At 40.3% G+C, this 27,123-nt stretch overlaps 1 protein-coding gene across 1 annotated transcript; it reads left to right on the top strand.

The window, feature by feature from the left end:
- On the top strand, positions 1 to 27,084 carry LBR (lamin B receptor). Its single transcript, XM_032466610.1, has 14 exons — positions 1 to 155; positions 4,886 to 5,064; positions 6,712 to 6,915; positions 9,402 to 9,566; positions 9,794 to 9,986; positions 11,069 to 11,265; positions 13,195 to 13,249; positions 15,862 to 16,053; positions 16,771 to 16,874; positions 17,761 to 17,886; positions 20,715 to 20,883; positions 24,267 to 24,347; positions 24,439 to 24,561; positions 25,223 to 27,084. Exons 2-14 carry the CDS (start codon positions 4,900 to 4,902, stop codon positions 25,381 to 25,383), a joined length of 1,935 nt encoding a protein of 644 aa, XP_032322501.1. The 5' UTR covers positions 1 to 155; positions 4,886 to 4,899; the 3' UTR covers positions 25,384 to 27,084.
- Positions 27,085 to 27,123: the final 39 nt, after the last annotated feature.

Below are 27,123 nucleotides of genomic sequence, written 5' to 3' on the forward strand. Positions count from 1 at the left end.
GGCCGGGGAGGCGCGCGCGCGCGCCCGGGCTTCGGGGCCGCCGGGCGCGAGAGCGAGAGCGGGGAGGGGTAGTGTCGCGCGCGCCGGACTGCCGCCGGGTTGCTGCTCCGAGTTTCTCTCGGAGCCGTTTGTGTTCCCGCCAGAGCCTGGAGCAGGTGAGCGCCCCGACCCCCGCCCCACTCCCCGCGGCACGGTCTTCGAGGGGCCGAGGGGGGAGGCCCGCGAGGCGGGCGCGGCGGGTGGGCCCGGGGGTACCGGGCCTGGCACCGAGGCCTCGTTTTCCCCTCATCCGGGTCGGTCCTGGCCGCTGCTGGCGAGGCTCGACCTGCGCCCGGCCCGGCCAGCTGCGGAAATGGAGCTGTGGTCTTAAACTGCGGACATTTCCCTCCATTTTGGACGCGCCGCGTCGGAGTAAAATGGTGTTGACTGGGGAGGGTTTGTGGGTGGGAGACCCTCCCCGGCCCGTTTGTCCCCGCCCTGCAGCACCCGCCCTCTCCGAGAGCCTTTTTGACAGATTAGCGGGTGCCTTGGCGGGCGCTGCTCGTGGGGAGGCAGAAAAGGCGCGGCAGCCTGGCAGACGGGGAAGTGGGGTTGCAAGACTGACTTTAATTTGCGCTGGTTGTCACCGGCCTTTTAGGGTCGTGGCCATCTCGGTTTGGCGACTCTCCAGTGCTGACTGCCTGTGTTGCATTCCTTCGCCCCGTGTTTCTGCACAAAGAACGGATAGTTAGGCAGCTTTGCGTGCTCCTGCTAAAGCTCGATCCTGTTTTTTTCCCGTTTTTAAGGCATAAAAAATTACTTCATAATGACACCTTCTGACATTTGTAAGGGACATTTAGTAAACGCTTGACTGCAGAGGGCCTGTTGACGGGCAGTTCACCAAAATGATTGTACAGTCTGGTCGGGAGTCATGCTGTGGATACTCACAGAACGATCCAGTAGCTACATTGGACAGCGCGTGGGCGACCCAAGGGTTCACCAGCCTGGAGTGAGTGTGCTTGCTCGCCTGCTGTATGAGGGTTATGCACGCGGCCAGAGCCCAGCTAGACCCACACTCCTGGTCCCAGCCTTTAGGGACCTTGCAAACAAACATGTGCAAATCTGTAATTAATTACATTTTGTAGCACCTGCTGTGGAGGAAAGGATGGTGGGGGGAGCTAATTTAGACTGGGTTGCAAGTCTAGTTTAAGTTTAGTTTCTGAGAACTCGCTAGGGAGGAGAGAAAAGAGTGAGTAGGAGGGAAATTGTTATTACCTTCAGTTCTTTACACTACTTAGAGGAAAAGTCAGGTCATCCTGCCTCTACAGCCAGGAAGGTGGGATTTCTTTTGCATCCTGTGGCGGAGTTGGAAGGTAGGCCAAGGGGTCCTGTTTGCATTTTGCCTGGAAGGCCAGCCTTGGGCGCAGGTGTGTGTTACACTTCATCTGAGCTTCCCTTTATCTGTCACATTTAGACTGATTTGGAAAAGTGAAGGAAAGATGACCAAAGGCCCTTGTAACACTGTGATCAGCACAGTATAGCACATTCTGTTGTGTTGATAAACAGTAACATATTGGAGCTGAAATGTGTGAGGATTCCAGTGCCAATTGACACTGGAGTTAGCAAGCCTGTGGCTTGTAGAGAAAAGCCTGAGGGTCCCCATGTTTCCACTGCTAATAGGCAATGAAGATACTGTGTTCAGTAAACAAAATTTTTCTTTGCGAACATTCTTGGCTGAAACATCCCTTCCTAGGGAGGCCTAGCCTAATGTGTTTTGACTCCATTAGGTGAGTGCATGATGACATGCACAAATGTCCTGGGGCTTTTCTGTCCCACCTGGCTGATACACTCCGGCAGGATTAGGATGTGAGGTGCTGTGTGACAGTTGTGTGTGGCTCTTGTGGAAAGTGGGGGGTGCACATATGATGGTGGTTTCACATTTGGGAACGTCTGTGTGTAAGATAGTGGTCTCCTGGCTTGTTCCTTTTTCTTTTTCAACCACCACATGAAAGAGCACTGTAGAGTCCCAATTCTTAATTTTTTTTTTAAAATTAAGTTTAGAGATCTAACTACCAGATATCTTACTTTGTTTAACCTCAGATATTTAATTGATAATGGAATGACCTCGATGGCATTGACCTGTGCACAGATGCTATGTCTGTGGTGTGTCATAGGTACAACAGAAAGATGCCAAGAAATACATTTTCAAAAAGGTACAGACTCTGCTCAAGGACCTTTTAAAAAACCCAGGTGGTCCCTACGTCCTGAGGGACTGTGTTTCAAAAGTTTATAAAGAGTGATTTGAAACTTGAAAGGCACCTTCGTGGAGAAAGATGTAACTGTCTTCTTCCAACCCTGGTTGACCAATGTCAGAGAACTGGTATTAATAACAGTGGTTTGGTTTTAGGGGGTCCGAGGAGGAGGAGGGGGCACAAGAGAAGAGAGGAGGGCACATTTCCTTCCTCTTTCTGTGTTTGGAGGCCCAGAGCTAGCTCAGTGTTGAAATAGGCAAAACTTGCTGTTGTCACCTTCCTTTTTTGTGCCCCTCCTCTGGGTCTCAAGGTGTCCACTGTCCCCTGCTTCCTAAGTTCCCCTCACCATGACTCCTCAGCCATATGTGACCTTATCCCTAGAACTCCTGGGCTCCTCTCCCCACACTCCAAGTCCAAACCCTTTCATTACCCCAGTGATGCTATCTCAGGTAGGTCTGGAAAGAAGCACTCTCTTCACTAATGTGTAAATTGAGTGACATCCTCTAATCACCAGATAAGCCTTTGGGTTTTCTTTCATCTACTGACCTTAGTGACTATCTATCTAAACAAGTGAAGCTTGTTAAACTTTTTCTCAGGTGATTAGCAGTGAAGAAATGTGCTTGGGAAAGACTTTTTCTCAGGAGGGGTGATTTAACTTTCTCCTTTCTTAACCTGGGAGCGTCTTCAAAAATTCTTCAATGTTATTATTGTTGTGTAATCAGCTCTTGGCAGAGGCTGGGGGAGGAATGTATATTTACATGCCCAGATGATATTTTGGAAATTGCTTAGTTGGTGAGATGAAGGTGATTTAAGGAGAGATTTTTCTGTCCTGCTGTCTGCTTCTTAGACTCAGCCCTGCTAATTTCACTGGTGTTAGAGACATTCTGTTTTGTCCTTTGGGAACGTGAATCTGCTTGGGGGAGCACCCAGCAATCAGTTAGTGTTTGAAAAAAGGTGGCAAACAGGCCTCATGTAAGTGGCAATTCCTGCAGTTTGCTTGTGGCTTCTTAGAGTGTTGTTTATACAAACCCTCATGGGCCCTGTTTTGGTTCAGTGGAAAGGAATGTTCTAACTGGGGGTCGATGTCTGCTGTAGGCTTGAGAGAAAAGGGCTGGGGTGCTGGCCCAGGGCTGTAGTTGGCTGAGTTACTTGGTGTGCGCTTGGGACTTTAGCTGTAAGACTTCAAAGCTTTGTGAAAACCTCAAATTCGCTATTCACTATAGACTTAGAATTATTTTTCTCCCTGTTGGTAGGTTATAGTAATGTTAGTTATACATCCTTTATTTTCCTGGCCTGTTTCATAGTTTATTGTTTTTTTAATAAAGGTAATTTATTACAAATTAGATATATTTTTGAAGCCTTTATAAGACTACAGTCCTCCCCCCCTTATCCACTGTTTGGCTTTCTGAGGTTTTACTTACCTGTGGTCACCTGTGGTTCAGTAATATTAAATGGAAGATTCCAGAAATAAATTTACGAGTGTTAAATTGTGCACCATTCTGGGTAGCATGAAGAATGCTTGTGCTGACCCTCTCTGTCCAGCCTGGGATGTGAATCATCCCTCTGTCCAGCGTGTCCAGCCCATTAGTCGCTTAGTAGCCGTCCTGGTTATCAGATGGGCTGTCAAGGTATTGCAGTGCGTGTGTTCGAGTGACCCTTATTTTACTTAATAATGGCCCCAAGGTGCGAGAGTAGTGATGCTGGCAATTCAGATATGCCAAAGAGAGGCCATAAAGTGCTTCCTTTAAGTGAAAAGGTGAAAATTCTCAACTTAATAAGGAAAGGGAAAAAAATCATATGCTGAGGATGCTAAGATTTACAGTAAGAGCAAGTATTCTATCCATGAAATTGTGATGAAGGAAAAAGAAACCTGTGCTAGCTTTGCTGTTGCACCTCACACTGCAAAAGTTTTAGTGTGTGATTAAGTGCTTAGTTAAGATGGAAAAAGCATTAAATTTGTGCAATTAGGTATTTTGAGAGAGAGACTGACCACATTCACAAAGCTTTTATTATAGCATAGTGTTATAATTGTTTTATATTTGTTCTATTTTTAGTTATTGGTAACCTCTTATGCACCTAATTTATAAGTTAAACTTTAGCATTGTTATGTATGTATAGGAAAAAACAGAGTATATACATAGGGTTCTGTGTTGTATCACAGGATTTCAGGCATCCACTGAGGAATGCCTGGGAGCCTTGGAACATGTCCCCCTCAAATGTACATTTATAAATCAGAAAATGTGTGTCCTTTGTGAGATTGTGCCTTGTTAATTAAAGAAGTATAGCCGCTGTCAGTGGGTAGCATTTTGCTAAGTGCAGACTTTGTGTTTTGTCATAATTAATCCTTAGTGCCACTTACCTGCACCACAGTGGCTGTATAAGTGATTCCCAGTGAGGTTCCGTGTAGCAGAAAGAACCACCTCTGTGTCCTGACTCTGTTTTTATGCCCTTAGACAAAACAGTGAACATCCTTAAGCCTCAGTTTTCTCACCTTTGAAACAGAAGTTGTATAGCTTCTCCTCTAGAGGTTTTTCTGTCCCTAAAGTCTTGACCAGTTAAAAATTTTGGTAAGTTGTATTTTAGTGTTCAGTCTATGAAAAAAGACAAATGTAAGTGTGTATGCACTGATCCCATTTTTTTTTTAAACTATTCAGACTGATTTTCAAAAATGCCAAGTAGGAAATTTGCCGATGGTGAAGTGGTAAGAGGTCGCTGGCCTGGGAGTTCCCTTTATTATGAAGTAGAAATTCTGAGCTACGACAGCAGGTCCCAGCTTTATACTGTAAAATACAAAGACGGAACTGAACTGGAACTGAAAGAGAGTGATATTAAGGTAAGTGCTCTTTGGTTTACGGAATATATTTATAATAATTGGGAAATCACTGTAGGTGTGGTTTTTAAGTGTAGAACAGTCAGGTCTGGCTCTCTTTGGAGGCACAGGGTCACGCTCCTGCTTTGGGTCAGGTCCTGTGTTTGGCTCTGGGAATGTCTGAGTGAGGCACGGTTCCCTGTTCCTAAGAAGCTTCTATCCTAGTCTGCTGGAGAAGTCGGACACTTACATCCATCCTCCCCCTGGTCTAATACACTCTGTCATTCTGTGATCATTTGTTGCAGGTGGTCCTGGAGCACATCAAGGTTAGGGAAGGGCACAGGGTTTTGGGAATGGCTTTCAGAGCTGAGTGATAAGGACAGAGGGGAAAAACTCGGGTGATGGGTGAGGGTTGGGGGGCTTCCACAGTGAGCATCATGCCGAAGGCTTAAGGTCGGGGACATAGACGGCCAAGTCCCAAAAGGGTGTGTGGGTGAGGGCCAGGGGAGGGCTGAGCAGGAACTAGAACTGGAGGGGTTTGGGCTTCATCCCGAACGCCCATGATTTAATCAGGAGATTTGAGTTCCTGGGCTTCTCAGTCTGTCTGCTGAGGACCTGAGCTTGAAAAGATCTTATCTGTAGTGTATAAGTACTTATGTAAAATACCATAAAAATGAGTTACTAGACAGATTAAAAAAACAGAAAATAAAAGCCCTAACTTTTTAATGTCAGATTTAACAGACATAAAATTAGTTTGTCCAAATGCTATGAAAATTTCTACCCACCTCTTCTCAATTTCATTCCTTGTTGCAGATCGGGAACAAATAGTTCTTGAGCCCACAGCCTGTGGACCACAGTTTGAGTGCTCTAGACCAGGGGTCGCAACGTTTTTGAATAAAGGGACAGACTAGAAATATCTTAGGCTTACTGGCCATATAGTTCGTGCAGTGTGAGAGCAGCTCTGGGCACTCTGGAAGGACGGGCGTGGTTGTGTTCCGATAAGATTTTATTCATGGACACTGGAATCTGAATTTCAGATAATTCTCACATGCCACCAAGTTTCATTTTTCTTTTTGATTTTGTTTGCAATCATTTGAAAACTGCAAAGCCGTTCTTAGCTCCTGGGCCACACCAACATGGTGGGAAGGATTTGGCCTGGGGTGGTTTGCCTTCCTCAGGTCTGGATCTCTGGAAACACTGGGAGTAGGTGAGGGCAGAGTGAAAACTGCGAAGTAATCCAGACTTGTACTTGTTCTCAAGATCTGACTGTGTTTTGCTCAGAGTGAAACTGTGGGACTACTTTTCTTGTTATTGTTTGTGTGCTGATTTCTTTTGTCCCATCACCTCAGTTTTAATCAATGTTAATTGTAACTCTTCTTGTGTGTGTTACTGGGAAAATGTACAGCTAATTTGTTTAGGACATTCATTTCATGACAATACCTTCAAAGAAGAATGAGGAGTGGAAAGGCTGCATTGGTCTCAGGAGAGATGGGTCACTAATGGCGCATTTGTCACTGGTCTCTGATAGATGCTCAGGTCCCCTGCGATCCCGGGATGGTTTTAGAGTCAGCGGTGCCAATCACTGCCTCTGCTGCCCTCCTGTAGTGCAGGTCTGCCTGCCTGTGTGCATTACGGCTTTTGGTGAAGCTCTGCCTTCTCCTCCCCCTCCAGCCTTTAACCTCCTTCAGGCAAAGGAAAAGTGGCTCAACTTCCAGTTCTCCCTCCAGACGCCGAGGGAGCCGTTCAAGGTCTCGCTCGAGGTCCCCTGGCCGGCTCCTTAAAGGTTCCCGCCGATCCGCCTCTGCTTCGCACCAGGTTGACATTAAGGAAGCAAGGAAGGAAATACTGGAAGTTAAACTGACTCCGCTGGTACTGGTGCGTGTCTTGGGCGATCTCCGCCCTTTTACAGTGTTTAGTCCACCCAGAACATGTCTTCCCCTTTGTGTGTGTATGTTCTCAAGTTATTTGCAAGTTAAAATGTCAGTGAAATGTCAAACCAAAGGGAATGACTTTGGAAGATTACTTAAAAAAATGAATGTTTGGAAGAATAGAAGGTTTAATGCTTTTAAATACCATGAAAAAGAGTATTTTTAAGTTGTAAGAGTGCTGTTTAATATTGTGGTTAAAAAAAACAATGTTTAAATTTGAAATAGATGTAGATTATAGATTGAACGGAGTACGTTTTTTTTATAGTGTATAAATGTTCATGTGTTAAGTAACGAGACATAACTGTCATAAAAACATTCTTGGGGGGTGGGTGTAGCTCAGTGGTAGAGGGTGTGCTTAGCATGCCCAGGGTCCCGGGTTCAATCCGCAGTACCTCCATTAAAAAAAAAACAACAAAAAACCATATTCTTGCTTTCTTACTATCATAGTTGATTGCTTTTTCTATATTCAAAGATGAGACTATTAATAGAATTACTTTCAAGGTTCAAGTTTGGAAATATCAGGGAGTGCAGGGCCTGTAGCACCTTGCACAATGAATATTTTAGACAGTAGACCGAATAGAAATTATAAATAAAAAGAATAAAGGTAATTTTTGAATTCACTTAACATTACCTCTTCTGGATAAAATGCACACCAATTTTTAATAAATTGGATTATGCACATAGCGTTTTGAGTCAGATTTTTAAATTTTAAGATAATGGGAATAACCTGCTATGTTACATTTTCAACCTCACTTTTGTTGTACGGTATTGTTTAGATATATCATAAATCATACAGAGGTAATGTAATTGTTAATTCCCTTACTGAAAGATGTTTAGCTTTTTTTCTTTCTAAGTTTTCATTATTATAAACAAATATTCTTACACAACATCCTTAGGATAAATTCTTAAAAGTGGAGCTGCTAGGTCAGATGGATAGAGCAGATTTGAGGCTTTTAGTACATTATTGCTTCAAGAAAGCTTATAGCAGTATGAGGAGAGTATGAATGACCATTTTCTCATTCTGAGTGTAATAATAATTTTTTCTTCTTTGGGCCAATCTGATTATCAGAGATTTTCAACTCACCATTTTAACTAATAATTACTGGTGAGTCTGAACATTCTGTTAGTGGCCGTCTTTACTAGTCAGGTGACTCAGGTTAAAGAATAGATGCTGTATGCTTTCTGTCGCATTTGACTTTTAGCTTTTAGTGACCGCTATGTTTTTGCAGTGTAACCTCCTTATAGTCCTAGTGACCCAAGAGCCACAGACTGGCTTTGCTCCTCACCATTCGAGCCCCGGGCTCACCGTGGACCCATTTCTGAGTTGAGGATGGGGTGATACCTTAGGCTACATGTAGCTCTGACATCACATTATGCTTGTTCTTTTTGACTCCTAATTGTGGTCTTTGTGATACTTTGCCTCACTGTGCGAGTATCCTGTCAATTAGCAGTCAGTACAGTTTAGGGTCAGCTGACTGGCTGTGTTACAGGATTGCATTTGTGGTTGCTATGGATTATATATTGGACATTTGGAAAACAGAATGCAGGTTTTAGGTGAGACTGCTGCTAAGTAGCTCACTGGCACTTTGGTAAACTTAAGTATATGTTGAATGCTAATCACAGCTCCATTAGACCTTGATTTGAACTAGAACTTTACGCTACATTAATGCTGTCTTTTGCCAGTTGGCTTCCCAGAGGGTACTTGCCTTTTTAAATTTGTTTTCCTCCTATTGGTTTATTAGTGTTGTAATTTGTCAGTGACTTTAAAGGAGCAAAGTTACAGATTTCAGCCATGCATTGCCTAGATATTGTTCTGTAAGCTAAATTACTTCCTCTGTACAGTTGATAAGAAATTCCCTCCCTCCACTGCTTGAAGAGAATGAGCATTCAAGAAAAGAGACTAAGGGAGAGAAAATTCAAGGTTAAATAAAAATGAGGCAGATAGATGAAACTCAGAAAATAGGCAGTTTGTAGGTTACTACTAGTAATACTCCATAAATACCCACTATTTTTTTTTTTTTTTAGTTTTATATTCTGCCCACTATTTCTTAATTTCTCATTATTAGCTATTTTGGGGCAGTGAATGTCTTTTCCTCTTTTTTAAGTCAATTAATGAATTTATCAATTTTAACTTTATCTGCCTCATAGAAAATATTTTTGGAGCATTTGTTATTGAACAGTGAAATGATAAGATTTGGTCTACTTTTGTTTAAAGATCCAAGATTGGGAAAGATTTTGAATATTGGAAAATTCTAGTTAATTTTATTCCATTTCATTTTTAATAAAAGTAGGCTGAAATTCTTTAGCATTAAGGCTGTGAAACTCTTGAGTTTGTTTTATTGCGTGGTTTCAAATAGTAAATTTTTACCATCATGTTCATTTTTATTAAGTTACCATTCTTATGGTTAAAATGTTTCATATTTTTCAATTTAGAAGCCATTTGGAAACAGCATCAGCAGATACAATGGGGAGCCTGAGCACAGAGAGCGGAATGACATACCGCGCAGGGACACGCAGGCGCAAGCGAACACGCAGGCGCAAGCGAACACGCAGGCGCAAGCGAACATACAGGCCCAAACGGTGTCTTTCTCATCTCAGGTAATTGTTTTCTTTGTTAAAGTCACTTTCTCTAAAGAAGACTTTGGAAACCATAATTTTTCTTACTATCTTTTCTAAAATTCTATCCTTCAATTAAGACTGAATATAATTTACCAAATTTATTCTTATTAGTATATGACTGTATTGAGACGCTGGATTACTTAATGTGGTAGCACTCATGATATTTATTGACTACAGATATTTAATACTTTTTACTTTTTAAATAGGAAAAATTCCCGTTGTCACAAGAAAGTAGTTATCTATCTACACAGTACAGCCTTCGTCCAAGAAGAGAAGAGAGCAAATTAAAAGAACTGGATTCTAAGGAAGAAAAGTTTGTTACAAAAGGACCTACATCGTTGAGGACCTTTGAAGCGGCAGGCCAACAGCCAAAGAAGTTAGAGTTTGGAGGAGTACCTGGTAGGCATCAGAACCGGCTAAGGGAGGGCAGACAGGGTATGTGAGCAGTGGTTGCTATAAAGTGAACAGGAAAGGCTTTCTCTGAAGAAATCTGAAGCAGGCCAGCTAATGAGCCAGGGGGGAGCCTGGGGAAGAGTTTTTAGTTAGAAGGAACAGCAGGTGCGAAGGCCTGAGTGGAGCATTTTTGAGGATAAGGGTGCCATTGTGGCTGCATTGAAGACTTTTAGCAATCTGTCAATAGATTTTGAGCAAAGAAGTGACAAAAGGAAGGTTAGTGTGAGAGTTGTAAGTGGGAAGGCTGGTGAAGGATAAGTGACTGGAAAATCTGTTAATAATTAGACTGGAGGTGACAGCCCAGGCTTGGCAGTAGCAGTGGAAATAAGCTGCATGTGTCTAGGGAGGTCATGGTGTCTCCCCTACCTGTTAGGTGGGCTGTTTATGAGGGTCAAAGATCTAAAGCATTCAGAGGCTTGGAGTTATTAAGTGGGTGGAGCTGGTGAGATTTTAAGAGCTAGTTAAAAAAAAAAAAAAAAAAGTGCTTCTTGTTCAGCTGGTTCAAAATCCTGCATGGCTTAACTACTTTGTATTCTGTAAGTTATAACTCTTGGCTAGCTTATCTGTTAAAGATGGTGTCCAGCATCACTTAAAAGTCTGCACACGTATTACATGAATGTGATACTATTTTAAGTGTTAGAAACTTAGGGATATAAAGTTTCTGTCTTTTTAAAGATTAGACCAATAATTTATAGATGTTCCAGTCTTCAGTTTGCTGGAGTTTCAGCATGTTTGTTCCCATAAGTGGTTGCATTTTAAACATTTCAGAGCTTGGTTTCCGAGGTGGGATTTAGCTGTTCAGTGCTGGACATCTGCGGTTTTACTACTTTGATGCCTGTGGTTGCTTTCCTACAGGATGTGACAGGTAGAGATTGGTTAGGACTTTCTCTTGATGCATTAGGAACTAGTTTCAAGCAGCTCGCCAGACTTGAGTTCTGACCTTAGAAACCCAAGTGATTCTTGAAAAAAATAAAACAGAACAACCTGGATTGAAATTAGAGCCTTGAATGTTCACTGATGGTTTGCAGGTGTTTTTCTCATCATGCTTGGCCTGCCTGCCTTCCTCTTCCTGCTGCTGTTGTTGTGTAAACAGAGAGAGCCCAGCCTTCTGAATTTCCCGCCGCCTCTGCCAGCTTTGTATGAGTTATGGGAAACCAGAGTGTTTGGGGTCTACCTCCTCTGGTTTTTCCTTCAGGCTCTGTTCTACTTACTACCAGTTGGGAAGGTAAGGTTTTGTTGGTGTGTATAGTTTTATGAGACTTTCTTCCCTTCGCTCCCGTGTTTACATAGACATTTATAGTAGTTTTAAGGTTAAAAGCTGTCCTTGGTCATAACTGCCCAAACTTAACTTAGTTGCAGTTTGTTAATAAGCCTTTACTCTTGTATCTGTAACACTTGCTTACTAAGCAGAACTTTAAGAATCTGATTGAGGGTTCTTGTGTGCCTTTCCAAACCAAATAGAAAAGGATACGCTATTCTGCAAAATATCGTGACTCATGATAGAGGTTATTGGGGGGAAAAATTCCTTCTTAGTATATGTCATTTCAGATGTAGAATTTTAAATTATCAGCTGATAAGCTACTGAGCTCAGTGGACTTTAGTCCGTATCTTTTAACTTTTTTTTTTTTTTTTTAATATGGTGAGTTTCCAGTTTTCATCTCTTTCAGAAATTTGTTGTCAGGAACATTTAATGTTCTTTTAAAATTCAGGCAATGTCTTTAAAATTTGTCCTCATTGCTAAGTAGTTTTTTCTTCTTTCAGTAAAATAGTTTATTTGGAACACAAGATTCCCTAATCAATAAATAATTCATTTAAAGATCTTATTCTTAGGGCTTTGCAAGTTTGCCAGCTGTAAACCAAAGGATCAGTTTTACTAGGAGCGGCAAATGTGGCAAATGACAGGAGGACAGAGCTGCAGACTTTCAATACTTTGGAACCTCACCATGACATTATTGTCTCTAGAGAGAATTTTGAGTAATGTGAACCTTCAGGTGTTTTTATGAGAAGGCTCTAGAGTAAAAGTCACAAATTCAGATAAACTTAGGTAAAGCTAGTTCAAACTAGACAATATTTATTGAGAAAAGCAGTTTTGATGGTTAAAATATACATATGTATTTTTTAAAGTAGAGGTACTAGGGATTGGACTCTGGACCTCATGCATGCTAAGCATGCTCTCTACCACTGAACTATTACCTTCCCCCTATATATATCTTTTTTTTTCTTCACAGACTAAAACCCAACACAGTAGTTGTTAGATACCTTTACTAGATAGAGATCATTTGAAATTAGCATGTGCGGTTTTGCTAATCTGTAAACAAATACTACATTTTCCCTAGGTTCCCTTTCATAGCTAATGAAAGGGTAAAGTAGTTTAGCCCAAGACAAATGATACCATGTTAGTATTTTACAGTTTATAATGAATTGCCACATTTCTGAATAGTTATTTTGGGGAATAAAATGTAGCTGCATTGGGCAAATGGACTTTTCTATTTTAACTCGTCCCATTCAAGTCATGTGTTTCTTGAGTACCTTTTGTACGGGTATGCTGTGGGTGATCCAATGAAGAGAAGAAATGGTCTGATCCAGGAAGTGCCCTCTGTCTCTTATTGGAGATAAAAGAATCATGTGAAATATTGAATACCTAGGTGAGCATGTATGTATAAATAGCAGAGCAAGGGAGTGTATGAATACATGTCATCAGAAGCACATGGGCCATAGCAGATTGGGTAAGTGGGGTTGAACCCCATTGAAAGGACAGCACAAATGTAAGACAGTGGAGTTGTATTCTGTTCTGTAAGCACTGGGGAGTCACTGAAGAGCTTTGAGCTAGGGATTGACTAGATAATACAAGTTTTTGAAAGCACATTTAGTCTTGTGGTGAGACGTGGATGGTTGGGAGAGGGTGGCTATTGCCATAGTCTCAGTACACTGAGAAGTCATCCACTAGATTTACATTTGGGATAAATTCCTGAAGGTGGAATTCCTTCATCAAAGGGTATGCCATGAAGATTTCTGAAACTTGTTACTGAATTTTCCTACTAAAAGATGATCCTTCTTGGGCATGTTGAAATGTAAGTGATATTACAAGACATATATATCATGGTAAAGTGTGCTTTTTAAACTTTAAAATTAAAAACAAACCTTTTCTTTTAAGGTTGTAGAAGGAACACCTCTCACTGATGGAAGAAGACTCAAGTACAGATTAAATGGTGATTTTTTTTTTCTTTAAAGACTCAAATCAGTAACTTGATAGCTCAGACTTTTGGGTATTGTACTCTTTAAACTGTCAAAGCCGATTACACCAGAGCAGTAAATGGTAAATTCTCTCTCCGTAGTCCGAAGGGCACGCAGAGAAACTGCTCACACCTGCAGCCAATATGTAAAAATTGTGCCATGTAAAGTAACGTAGCCCCTCACTTTCTCACTCTCCGGTTCTATTTTCTTAGTGGCATTTATCACTCACTGAAGCAATTTTGTCTATGTATTTTATCATCCTGAGTCATTCCCACGGCCCAGGAAGTCCTGCACTGATGTGGGCTTCCTGGCCACTCCCACCCTCGGGAGCCCTTGCTCATTTGCTCCAGCCACTGGCCTCGGGGCTGTCTCTAGGCTGTATTCTCAGTGCTTTTGCCTAGAAAACTTCCCCCCCCAAATGTCAGATGGCCGCGGCTTCATCCTTGTCACATCTCTGCTCAGAGAAGTGCTCAAGTCCCTTCCTTTCCTTTACGCTGCTTTATTTTCCTCTACGACAGGCCTTCCTGACATCAGTGTACTTGTCTGACCTTTGGGGTCTCCTCACTAGAAGGCAGCTTGTGGGCTGGGACGTGCCTGTGTCCCCTTGGTGCTAGGGAAGTGGCTGGCCTGTAGGAGGCGCTGTGGATAGGAGCCCTGAGCATCTCGGGAAGTGGGCAGACATTGTCCCTCTTGATCTGGGACCTCCGACGGTAGAGTGTGTGCTGAGTAAGAGATCAGTCCAACTTTGCCAACTTTGATAAAGTACAGTTAACTTGCTTTTAAGAAATATGTATATAGTGTAGTTATCCTTAAAAGGTTTTTCCATTTTAACTGGATTGAGTAGACTGTTTTCATTTTCTTGGGAATTACATTATAAATTTTAATCTTTGGCCTTTTTGATATCCTATCAATTCTCACCTTTCTAACTTTGGGTACTTTTTCAGTGACTTAACCTAGCATCCACTGTCTCTGAAATCACTCTACTGGGCTCTAAAAGGGAAGCCAAAGATATTTTTGATGCCTCTGCTTTTTGTGCCAAGTGTGTAAAACTTGAAGCTAGCTCAGTCCCTGACCCCTGCTTAACACTTATTTGCTGCAACTGTCAGATATTCTGTTTACTTTTACCAGATTCCTTGCTGCTGGAACCAGCTTTAGAATCTCTGACACACCCTGTCTTGTGTGCCTTGCGACCCCAGTGAGGCCGAGTCTGGGGAGAGATGGGGTTTTCGCCATCAGGTCCATGATACTCATGTTCTGTGGGCTTCTCTCTAGGTACCCATTTACTTCTGTTCTAAGTGCTTTTCTTTTCTGTTTTCGCTTCCCTTTGAGGGTGAGTGAGGCTCCCTCTGAGACTGAGCCCAGTAGTTCCCGGACTTGGAGCTGCTGGAGGAGCAGGCAGTGGCTGGGCTAGTCTGATCCTTCTTAAAATTTCCTCATCTGGTTACTGGTCCTGCTGTTAAGAGATTTCTCATTACGGGATTGTGCCATCGTAAACTAAGGAGAGCCCTAAGACGTTTTGAGTAATTTCATCCACGTAGGCCAGAGAGCAAGACACTGCTTTCTCTACCAGTCCTTTTCTTTCATATTCATAAATTTTATGAGAGTTAAATGAATATTTTAAGAAGTTAAAAAGTCGAAAAAGTTGGAAGTTACTCTTTGGAGTAAACCTGGTATGTGGAAAATGTGGATTTAAATAATAAATTAGAGATGACCATTTTACTTTACAAAAGCTTTGATTTTAGAATTCTTTTGTAAGTAACATCTACCTCTTTTCTGTGTTTGACTGTTTTTATTCACATAAAACTGGACGACTTACTCAGAGAACAGATTCTGGAGGTACTCAGTGCCTGAAAGCAAGACTATTTCTTGAGTCAAAAAAAAAGCCAACAGTACACTCAGCCCCTGTCTATTAGGTGTAGCAGGGCTGGCTCAGAACAGGAGTTCCTCTTGTGGGTCCTCGTGGGTGCTTTTTACTTTGGAATGAATGTCTCTGGCCCCACAGTCCCTCCCTGACATCCTCGCAGCTGCCTGCCTGGCCATGGGGGGCATTTGTGTTGTGACCTCTTCTTTAAGGGCAGGGTCTTGAGATCTGTGTTTGGGAGGCAGAATATGACCAGGATCATTTGAAACCCGTAGTGATAAATTATTTCAGGTAAAAAAATTTATGATTTATAACCACCAAGATTGCCCTAAAGACTTTAAAATGTGTTTGGCCCAGCTCTGTCAATAATTAGCCATTTGACTTTGGGCCTGAGGGTTTGGATTATGTGAATTTTGAGGTTCTTTTCAGCTCTTCAGCAGTGACTTTCTGTGCACTTCTTTTCAGCTTTCTCTTAAATTAAAAACAGATGACTGTTCACAATGAAAACGAATAACTTAAGTATGTTAAAATATTTGAAAAATTGTGTGAGAGATAATGACATCTACAGTGAAGGCTACTAACCTCAGCGGTCCTGCTTGTTCACATATTTGTGTGTATTTAGCCCGAATAATGAAATAACATTGCATTGTTTTATAATGGTATAACTCTCACATGAACACTGGGTTAACATTAATTTTTCCCCCTCCCCCTCCCCTTTTTTTTAAGGATTCTATGCTTTTATCCTGACATCTGCACTCACTGGAGCATCTGTCTTCTGGGACGTAGAGCTTTGTTATGTGTACAGTCACTTCCTTCAGTTTGCCCTGGCAGCCACTGTTTTTTCTGTGGTCCTGAGTGTTTATCTCTACGCCAGGGCTTTGAAAGCGCCCCAGGATGACCTGTCGCCGGCCAGCTCTGGTGAGCGGTGTTAGAGCACGGGGCCCACACACGCGTCCCAGGAGCATGGCCCCTGGTCCCCTAGCAGCCGTTTCTAGGCTCTTTTAGCTTTAGTTTATGGGAGATCAAGAGAAGTAGGGGGGGGAGAAAAGATGAAGAAAAAATTTAAAGATAAAAGGAAGAAAATTTATTTGATTTTTTTTCCCTCATACTTCCCTATTCATTTCTTCCTATTTTAGTCACTTGCTGACAATAAGACGTTTTAAGAACTTACAGCATTTTAGTAACATGAGTAGCATAACAATAATGACAAATACTATTTTTTGTTCTGAATAGTAAACATCTTTTAAAAAAACAAACAACAAATAATAGAAATTAGAAATTGGTTGATTCTAACCTAAAGTATTTAAAGCACCAAAAAAAAAATTAAGTTGCATATTTTAAAAATTGTGAGTCTACATTTAAAAAAAAGCTCCAATTCCCTTAAAACCCAGGACTCTGGCCTTAAAGGGCCCCATGCTTGTAGCAGCATGGATGTTTCCAGATAGGATCAGCTTCCCCTGTCCCCACATCCTTGTGGTCCCTCTTGGCTCTCACCACCATGCCTTCCCTCGCTGGCTGTTTGCAAGGCTCCTGGGGGTGACTGAATTGTGCCCTGGATAGTAGACAACAGTGCAATTGTAAAGCCTCATAATTGGGTTTGGAATACCGTCTGGATAAGAACTTTTCCCTTCTTAGGAAATGCCATCTATGATTTCTTCATTGGCCGTGAGTTAAATCCTCGGATTGGTACTTTTGATCTCAAATACTTTTGTGAACTGCGCCCCGGACTGATTGGATGGGTATGCCTTTTTAAAACTTTTTAAAAATTTCAGTTCAGTAGTACAAATTAGTCTTTCATTTAGAAAGAATTGTAGACAGTTTTAAAGTAAGCTTGTGGGTGGTATGTTTTTAGGAATAATTACAGCTTTCCATAAATCTGTCTACTTAAAATATTTTCTTTCTGTATATACAGTCCAGAGGGTTAAGATGCCCTGTTACAGGTTATTAGACATTAAAAGGGTTTGTTTTATTTTGATTGTATCAGTTTATGTTCATGTAGGAAAATAATAATGTAGATGAATTTATTAAGAAAAAAATGTATTTTGACCTAATTTTAGACTTGTATGAGAGTTGTAAAAATAGAGTTCCTTCATACCACTTTCCCCAATGTTAACGTCTGGCAGAACCATAGCATAATTATTAACAACAATTAAAAAAAACCCCAGCAAATTAACATTGTTACGGTATTATTAATTAAATCCACAGACCTAATTTGAGTTTCACCAGTTTTCCACCTTTGGAGTTTCCTTGCTCCAGGATCCTCCTCAGAGTCCCATGGCACATTTTCTTGTTATTTGGCCTTAGTCCCCTCTAGTCTGCAGTAGTGGCTTAGTCTTTCCTTGTCTTTCATGACCTTGACACTTTTGAAGGGTACTAGTCAGTTATTTTGTGAGAGGGTCCCTCAGTTTGGGTTAGTCCAGTGTTTTCTCATGACTGGAGTGAGTTATGCATCTCTGGCAAGAGCTCCACGGAGAAGTGTCCTCAGTGTGTTATATCAAGGGATTCATGAGGTTGGTATGTCTTATCACTGATGGTGGCTGCTTGCTAAGGTGGCACCTGTGGCCTTCTCAGCTAGGAAGTTACTCTCTCTGTCCCTAGAAACTATTTTTGCCCCTTTTATTTCAGGTGGTCATTAACCTGGTGATGCTTTTGGCTGAGATGAAGGTACAGGGTCGTGCTGTTCCATCCTTAGCAATGATTTTGGTCAACAGTTTCCAGCTCTTTTACGTGGTGGACGCTCTCTGGAATGAGGTAATTCATTTTAAGAGCCTTGGAGTCAGACAACATTGAGTGTGGGTGAGTGACCTGACTTCTCGGAGCCTCAGCTTCTTACACAAAAAATGAGGAGAATGTAACCTGCCTCCACGGCTTGTGATGGATTAAAGGAGATGTTAGGCCATGTGACTCATTGAACTGACACACAGTGAGCGCTGACAGATGCTAGGCGTCTAGGAATTTGGTGATACGTCCATGTATATTAGCTGCTTTTTCAGGTGCTAAATATTTAAGGTCTGTGGATCTTGGCTTTGTGAGTGTGACCGATACATATAAATAAAACAATTTCTTAGTTATTCAATCAGATGAAAATGGATGGGCAGATTATCAAATTAGGATAGTGTTTTTTTGGCTTGTCAAGGGGCAACTAGTTCTTAAATAATAGGGGAGATGTTTTATTGTTGGTGTTTCAGAATACAAGGAATAGCTCTAATAAGATGGATATAAAATCACAAATCATAATACACTGAGGCAACCATCTAAATAAAACTAAATTCCTAATACATGGTGTTTCTCATACGTTGATACATCATCAGTGTTTTCTGCTACCTGAAGACTAGTAAATGTTTGCTAATCTCTCTCAACTAAATATATTCCTCTTGAAAATAGTTTCTTCCTTGGGCCTATTTTACAACTGTTTTGTTAATCATATTTACTGTTATCTTTGTAATCATCTCCTCCAAACTCCGAGTTGAGTTTTCTTTCAATTTTTAAAAACAAAATTGGCAGCCCTACATTATGTTCCTAAACAAGTTTTCATGGCAGTCTACTGACATTTTGAGAGACGGTCCATCTCCTTTAAGGCATTTTTAAAAAACTAGTATTTGGTCATATTTAGTTGTAACGACCTTGAGAACTTGATACTGATAGGTCGATAATCTTCCTTTTCTTGGGGAGAAGATGAGGACCTCATTGAGGTGAGCAGACCTCAAGTACAAGTAGCCACACTCGGATTCTTGTTGAGCTCTTACCACCTAACACAAACCTGGGCTGAGCCCTGGAAGCTCTAGAGATGGTGAGAGCGTCTGAGAAGAGTCCTCCGACAATTCTGACTACTCAGAATTAAATCTGCCTTTGAAATTTACAAACAAAAACCCAACTCTTGTAAGTGCACTTAGTCTTACCAGTTACCGGTCTTTTTGCTAGTATGTAATAAATAGCTCCTAAGAAGGTGGTAGATTGCATTTTATAAGTCAGATGATACTTCTCTGTTGCTTTATCACCTCAGATTTTTTTTTTTAACCTCCTATCTGATGGCTTGGCCATGATTAGTGATTCTCCCATCTAGCTTTCTGTCATATAGTGGTAGTCACTTTTTAAGTGACTTAGAAATTCATATTTTCTAGAGGTTTAGACAAACATTGACTTCTGTTCATAGAAAATATATCTTAAGGTAAAACTCTTAAGGCAATTTTTCACCAGAGATAGTGGATTAGAGTGGATTGTTTTTTTTTTTTTAATATGTTATCAGAATCTCGGCCAGGTTATAGTAAGCTTCTTGAAGAACAGACTTGATTTTATGGTTTTCTTTAGTATCTGGCACATTTCTGGGCAATTCATAGATAATAATTTTCTTATTAGGCTAGATGATAGAAATTCCTCTGTGTGTTAATGTGCCACACCTTAAACTGTGAATACTAATTTAAATATGAATGGCCCTTCCTCTGAGCTCTGCCATCTGAGCTGCAAATCCCTTGAGGTCCCAGGAACCAAGGGTCCTGCCCCTGCCTGGCACCAGCTCTTTGTATCCTGTCCCCTCACTCCCTGCCCACTTTGTGCCCTTGTTGTTATCATTGGTCTGCTTTTTTACCCGCTGCTGTCTTTTTATCACCTTTATCCCGTTTTGGCCCAGGAAGTCAGCTTGCAGGTCTCAGAGCCTACGTGTGTACACATAGGCACTCTGGACCAGAGTGTGAGCCATAGGGCCCAGAGGTTATGACATCCATTCTTCTGTTCCATCGTCTTTTTGCTTTCTTTCTGGAAAAAAATGCTCTTTGGAGACATCACTCTTTTTCTTTACCTAGAACACTGATACTTCAGCAGAGCTTATACTTGCTAATTTTTCTAGTGGCTGGTGTGAAGTGGAGTCAGAGGCAGGTTAGAGATGTCCTTGGGCTGGACCTCCTGAGTTTTGACCTTGGTGGTCTCCACTTTCTGGAGTTGGGCCTGCAGGTATCTGGGTCCAAGGGGACCTGGCTGCTGGCTCATGCTGACCAGATCCACAAGAGAGTGCGTTCACTTCCTAATTTACCCTGAGTGGTAAAGCAGGCCGTTTCCCATGTTGCCGAGTAACACAGAAAAGTGACATGAAAAGCCAGATCGTGACCAGAAATTAGGTTGGTGCATGTGTGCTCAGCGGAGGGGCGACAGGTGGAAACACATGTTCCCTGTCTTCTACCTTTTCTTCCAGTGGAGAGAGCCACTTAGTTACAGTGCGGTCACACGACTGCTCTGGGCTCCCACGGGTGGGGCGCCTGAGAAGTGCCTCGTGTACGGGGAGGGTCGGGGAAGGCAGCACAGGGCAGGCTTCAGCTGAAGTGGGAGAAGGGTGTTCCGGGCAGAGGGGGCCTGTAGTTTAAGGACTGTGGAGCGAGAGGGCAGAGCGACAGGAGATGAAGCAGAATGACTTAGTGTGATGCGCACGCCGAGGAACCAGGGCCCCACTCCCACCTTTAAATGGTTTTGGTTGGTGTGCCTTCCCTTTATAAATTTGACTGTAAACTTGTACTTTATTTCAATACTTTAAACATAGAAGCTTTTCTCCCCCAACTTAAAAATTTTTTCTCCTCTCTATACCCTTATAGGAAGCATTATTGACAACCATGGACATTATCCATGATGGATTTGGGTTCATGCTGGCTTTTGGAGATTTAGTGTGGGTTCCATTCGGCTATAGCTTGCAAGCCTTTTATTTGGTCCATCATCCAAATGAACTGTCTTGGCCAGTGGCTTCTCTAATCATTGCTCTGAAACGTGAGTATTAATTTCAGGCTCTGTGTATTAAATATTATTTCCTGAGTCTGTTGTGCCCTGTTATCTCCAGATTTATAGCATGACCTTTTAAATGCCCATGATTAGCTCAAGTTTGAAGTAATCTGTGATGGATGAGTTGAGTAATAAAAAGATCCTTGCATCTTGCAAAGAGAATGGATGTTTCTTTCTATGGATTCTTTAGTAGTTCTTTAAACATAATTTTAAACAAACCATTTAGTTTTAAAATTTATTAAATTTAATTTAAATTAATAAGTTGATTTAAAATTTTACTGTTTTAGTAATGATTCATGCTTATTCTGTTGAGTGCCTGCTTTTTCTGGTAGCATCTTAAAAAGTAAGAAGATTGGTCTTGCCTTCATAGAGCTTACACTCTACCTGGAGAAATAAGACACTCAGACACTGGTATGAGGTGTGTGAAGAGTCTGTGAGAGGGATTTACAGACCAGATATGCTGGGAGTTTAAGGTAGAGAGAACTTCTTGTCTTAGTGTGAACTTATTGGAGGATGAGGTGTTTGATCTGAATCGTAGTGGGTAAAACTGGGATGGGGAGACAGGGTCAAGTCGGACAGAGGGAACACCTGGGCCGGGGTGGGGTCAGGGCAGGAGTGAAGAGTGCATTTGGCTGGGCGGTTGTGGATTAGCCTCAGGATGGCTTTTCTTCTGTTACACTGCTCATTAAGCACATCCTCTAGAGGGAAGGCAGGGAAAATTAGCACTGCACTTCAAATATTGCTAGTTTTGCTACACTAATTAGTATCCATGGTAGAAGAAATTCAAGCCATTATTTATAATTGAGATTTAGTTTCATTGTTGGCCAACACATGCCTGTGTGTTATTCAAGACAGGATATGTATATTTTACAGTTGAGCTAAAAATGTTATTTATTACTACTTTATTGAGGGCTGACAATATAATAGTTAATAGTCAGTGATGGGTCAGGGCCTATAATTTTGACATTTGAAGTGAAGCTATCAATTTGTAGGCTTGCAGTGAGATTTGGCATGTATTTATGTGCAAGTTGTTCTGGGACTGACTTTGAGCTACAGTTTGATTAATAAAGTGTTCACGTTATGGCCGGTAGATACCCTAACTAAAAGGTGATTGATTATACTGAATTCCAGTATGGATTTGATTGTAACATGGGCTACATCAGATTTTATTCATGGATGTAACTGTACCTGTTAGTTTTGCCTTCAGGGTATTCCCCAGGTGGATAATGAAAGCACTGTGATAATGAGACATCAGGATCGCATCTTCTTTTGACGTCTTGAGATTGAGAGGTTTTGAACTGTTTTTAAGAAATCAAGCTATTCGGTACTTTAGAAATTTCCTCAGAGCACAGAAATAACTTTTTTTAAAAACTGAAGTATAGTCAGTTTACAATGTTGTGTCAGTTTCTGGTGTATAGCATAATAGTTCAGTCATCCATGTACATACATATATTTGTTTTCATATTCTTTTTTCATTATAAGTTACTACAAGATATTGAATATAGTTCCCTATGCTATAAAGTATGAACTTGTTTATCTATTTTATATATAGTAGTTAGTATCTGCAAATCTTGAACTCCCAATTTATCCCTTCCCACCCTGGTAACCATAAGTTTGCTTTCTATGTCTGTGAGACTGCTTCTGTTTTGTAAATAAGTTCATTTGTCTTTTTTTTTTTTTTTTTTTAAGATTCCACATATAAGAGATATCATATGGTATTTTCTTTCTCTTCCTGGCTTCACTTAGAATGATGATCTCCAGGTCCATCCATGTTGCTGCAAATGGCATTATTTTATTCTTTTTTATGGCCGAGTAGTATTCCATTGTATAAATTATACCACAAATTTATCAAGAAATATCTTCTTAGTGAAATTACATATGCTTTTAAATATAGATTATATCTAAATTGTTAAATGAAATTTTTTCCATTCTTCTTTAAAAATTAATTTTTTTTTTATTAATAGACTACTTTTTAAGAGCAGTTTCAGGATCACAGCAGAATTGAGCAGAAAATAGAGAGTTCACACATAGCCCTCCCCACCCACATGTATATACTCCCCTACCTGCAACATCCCTCATCAGTGTGGCATATTTGGTACAATCGATGAACCAACATGGGTACATCATTATCAACCAAAGTCCATAGTTTACATTAGGGTTCACTCTTGATGATGTACATTCCATGGGTTTTGACAAATGCATAATGACATGTAGCCACTACTATAGTATCATACAGAATAATTTCGTTGCCCGAAAAATCCCTTGTGCTCCATCTATTCATCCCTCCCTCCCTCCCCCCAAACCCCTGGAAACCGTGATCTTTTTATTGTTTCTCTAGCTGTACCTTTTCCAGAATGTCATTTGGTTGCAATTATATAGCTTGAAGCCTTCTCAGACTAGCTTCTTTCATTTAGTAATCTGTCTTTTAAGTTTCTTCCATGTCTTTCATGCCTTGATAGCTCATTTTTTTTAACTGCCCATATATTTTTAAATTTACATATATGTACTCTTCATTGTTTCTAAGAATATTTAGAGCTTTAGCTTTTAAACTTACATAGTTGTCAAAGGAATAAAAAGCCAATCACAAAATAAGAATTAATTCAAAAAGATACACACACCCTGCTATTAACAGCAACATTATTTACAATTGTCAAGATATGGAAGCATCCTAAGTGCACATCAGTAGTTGAATAGATAATGGGAGATGCAGCATATATATATGTAATGGAATACAACTCACCCGTAAGAAAGAAGGATATTTTGCCATTTGCGGCCCTTCATTCACTTTTTTCTTCACTGCAAAAACCAGAATTTTATAACTGGCATAAACATTTCCATTACATCAAAAACATCAAAATACCTAGAATTAAACTTAACCAAGGATGTTACCTATACACCAAAAACCGAAATGACACAAAGAAATAGAAAGATTTCTTTTGCTCTTGGATTGGAAGAATCAACATTATCAAAATGGCCATTCTACCCAAAGTAACCCACAGATCCAGTGCAACCCTCATCAGAATACTCACGACATTCCTCTCAGAACTAGAACAAACAATTCCAAAATTTATAAGGAACCACAAAAGACCCCAGACAGCCAAAGCAGTCTTTTTGTAGGTCTTTTTTTCCCCCCTTTCTCATTTTTGTTCTTTTCTTATGGTTTGATGACTAGAGAAGGTCCTGTAACATTTGTTGTAAAGCTGGTTTGGTGGTGCTGAAATCTTTTAGCTTTTTATCTGTGAAGCTTTTGATTTCTCCATCAAATCTGAACGAGAGCCTTGCTGAGTATTCTTGGTTGTCAGTTTTCATGTGCTTTTAAATATAGATTACATCTAAATTGTTAACAAATGAAATTTTTAAAAAAATTGCAGTTTGTGGATATGTAATCTTCCGATGTGCAAATTCCCAGAAAAATGCATTCCGGAAAAATCCCACTGATCCAAAGCTTGCACGTAAGTATTGGTTTATATTTATATTATTTACACTACATAAAGATTTTGTTTGTCTAGAGATCATTAAAAGTGTATTCTCATTTTTGTATAGATTTAAAAACCATTCATACTTCAACGGGAAAAAATCTTCTTGTTTCTGGATGGTGGGGCTTTGTTCGCCACCCCAATTACTTGGGTGATCTCATCATGGCCCTGGCCTGGTCCCTTCCGTGTGGTAAGCATTTAAGAGAACTGGTTCAGCTCCTTCTCCAGCCACCTACAGAGTACTGTGTCCTCATCGGGTCTAGGTGTCACCTGGTAGAGGTTGGGGTTGCCCGTTCCCCATCTGGGTGCTGGCACCTCATTCCTCCAGCTTCTGAAGGGAATTAGGGATTCAGAGCCTGAAGCTTTACTCTAAAACATCTGCAAGTGGAATTTTAAGTTTTAAATTGTGCCTTGTAGGTTTTTTCTAAGCAGAATATGTGGAAATTAAGTTTTTATTCATGGCTAAGTGTATACAGATTCTGAAGAACTTTGGTTCTTAAGAAGACAAGACACATTCTGTTTCGTTTGTGTTTTGTGCCTGCCCCGCCCTGGCGGTGCTGGATGACAGTCCTGCTGCCCAAAGAACTGGAGGGGAGCACACGGGGAGATTTGCTCTAAATACAGGGACAGATGTCCTGACTGTGAAGGATTGTGAGAATGGATGAATCACTTTTCTCTGAACAGCTTTTAATTCAAATCCTACCTTCTGCTTCATACCAGTGGCATTTTATGAACCGGTTTAGGTGTTTTCCTCATTTAGTCTGTTTTTAGAGGATTTGGGGAAAGGCAGGAAACAATACTGTGTAGCGAAAATAAAAATACCCAATACTATTTACTGTTGTTACTCACAGGTTTTAGTCACATTCTGCCTTATTTCTACGTGATTTATTTCACCATGTTGCTGGTGCACCGAGAGGCACGGGATGAACAGCAGTGCAAGAAGAAGTACGGCGTGGCCTGGGAGAAGTACTGTCGGCGCGTCCCTTACCGTATCTTCCCGTTTATTTACTGATTCTGGTCGAGTGCACTGTCTGAATGCTTCTGCAATTCTGCCTTCCATTTACAAAAAAGGAAAAATCCAAAACGAACCTTTCATTGCACTGACAGGACCTTTATGTTTTTCTTTTTGAGGTAGGAATATATAGAGCCAAATAGTAGTCTTTTAATGTAGCCATTTTTATTTTTATTAAATCATAATAATTAACATAAGGAAAATATAAAGATATCAGAATTTGAATCCCAATAGGAAATTTTCAATCCTTAAAAATCTGAAAACAGGAAAGTCTTACAAATGCAATGAATACTATTGATTTTATAAGGTTTTTGATGACTTTTCAATTTTTGATTCATTTTGTCATTCATTTTCTAACATGAAAACACTGTTACATTTGCTAGTTACGTGATGTGAAGGTCCTCTGGTCAATTGTGAAGAGGGAGGATTGTTAGTGGACACTGTTTAATGAAGACCATTAGTAGTGGTTTGCTTAACCTCAGCTTTGAAAACTGCGTTTGAATATGTAAATAGATAGCCCTTCTGTAATATATGGTGACTTCAGATTTTTCTGTATAGTATTTTGAATGTGAAATAATTTTCAGGGCTAAGTATCTTTTTAACAAACATTTGCAGTATTTTAAATTAAGTTTTGTAAAGTAATACATGTGAATTAAACATTTTGAAATAAGTAGAATTCATTTAATATTATATGAAAGATGCTATTAAAACATAGAAAGGATATTTTTCATAATCCAAAGTTTGTGAATTTGGCTTTGCTACCTCAATTGCAGGTGTCTGTTTGCCTTTATAAACTGTTGCAAATAGAAAAAATATATATTTTTGGAATAACATCACTATTTAAACATTTTTACACAGATTGGTGTTTGAAAATTTGCCATTTCAGGCTAATATTTTTATATGTTTTTGACTTTTTTTAATTAAAATGTGTTTTTGCTACTGTTAGCTCATGCAGTTTATACTGTATTTTGCATATCCTTTATATTTACAAAACTCTACTCCCTATAAAGGAGTGTTGTGTTCATCTTTAGAAATCTGTTTATGTAAAAATTATTTAAGGGAATAGTTTAAAATCATCTTAGTTTAATAGATGTGCATAAGGTAGCTTTAGCCATTAAATTCTACTTAAGTTGACATAGTCTCATTATTAATTGTCCTATAATGGAACAGTAGCAAATTCACTAAACTTTTATATTCAGTTAAATTGTCCTCAGTATCTTAAACATAGAGGAATCTAATAAATACAGTGTGTATGTTTAAGTAAGTCTTTAATTATACATTTTATATATGAGCCATTTAGATATGCAGTGTTCATCCTGCACTGCAATTTGAAGTGTATATAGCTGAGCTTATGTTAATGTGATCATGAAGTTGGTTTGCCCTAGCATTCTGCATCCTCCAGTCTTTAAAACATGGTTGTGGTGATCGGTCAGTGTTCTAGTAGAGAATCTGCTGATGCTAAGAGAAAAGCATAAAAACACTGCCTGCATATATCAATACAACAGGAGTCACCAGTGAGGCTTGAGAGGTGAAGGACATTAATTCTTTCCTTGGTAATGGAAAAAGAGCTGTTATCAACACATTGCTGCAATTCCTGGATGTCAGCTACAATTTGTTTTTAATTTTGTTTTGACGTGTTTATTTGACAAGTTTTACAATGAAGTTTTAAGTGGGAAATAAAGTTTGAAAAGTCTGCAGGCAGGCCAGCAGTGTCATGTTTTGTGTTCTCTCAGAGCAGCC

The sequence above is a fragment of the Camelus ferus genome, chromosome 23 (genome assembly GCF_009834535.1).
Source record: "Camelus ferus isolate YT-003-E chromosome 23, BCGSAC_Cfer_1.0, whole genome shotgun sequence".
Lineage (NCBI taxonomy): Eukaryota > Metazoa > Chordata > Mammalia > Artiodactyla > Camelidae > Camelus > Camelus ferus.

Coding starts and splice junctions, on each gene's coding strand:
- LBR (XM_032466610.1), top strand. CDS start 4,900: ATGCCAAGTAGGAAATTTGCCGATGGTGAAGTGGTAAGAGGTCGCTGG. Junction 9,987..11,068: donor AGAGTTTGGAGGAGTACCTG/GTAGGCATCAGA, acceptor GATGGTTTGCAG/GTGTTTTTCTCATCATGCTT. Junction 24,562..25,222: donor GGCCTGGTCCCTTCCGTGTG/GTAAGCATTTAA, acceptor TGTTACTCACAG/GTTTTAGTCACATTCTGCCT.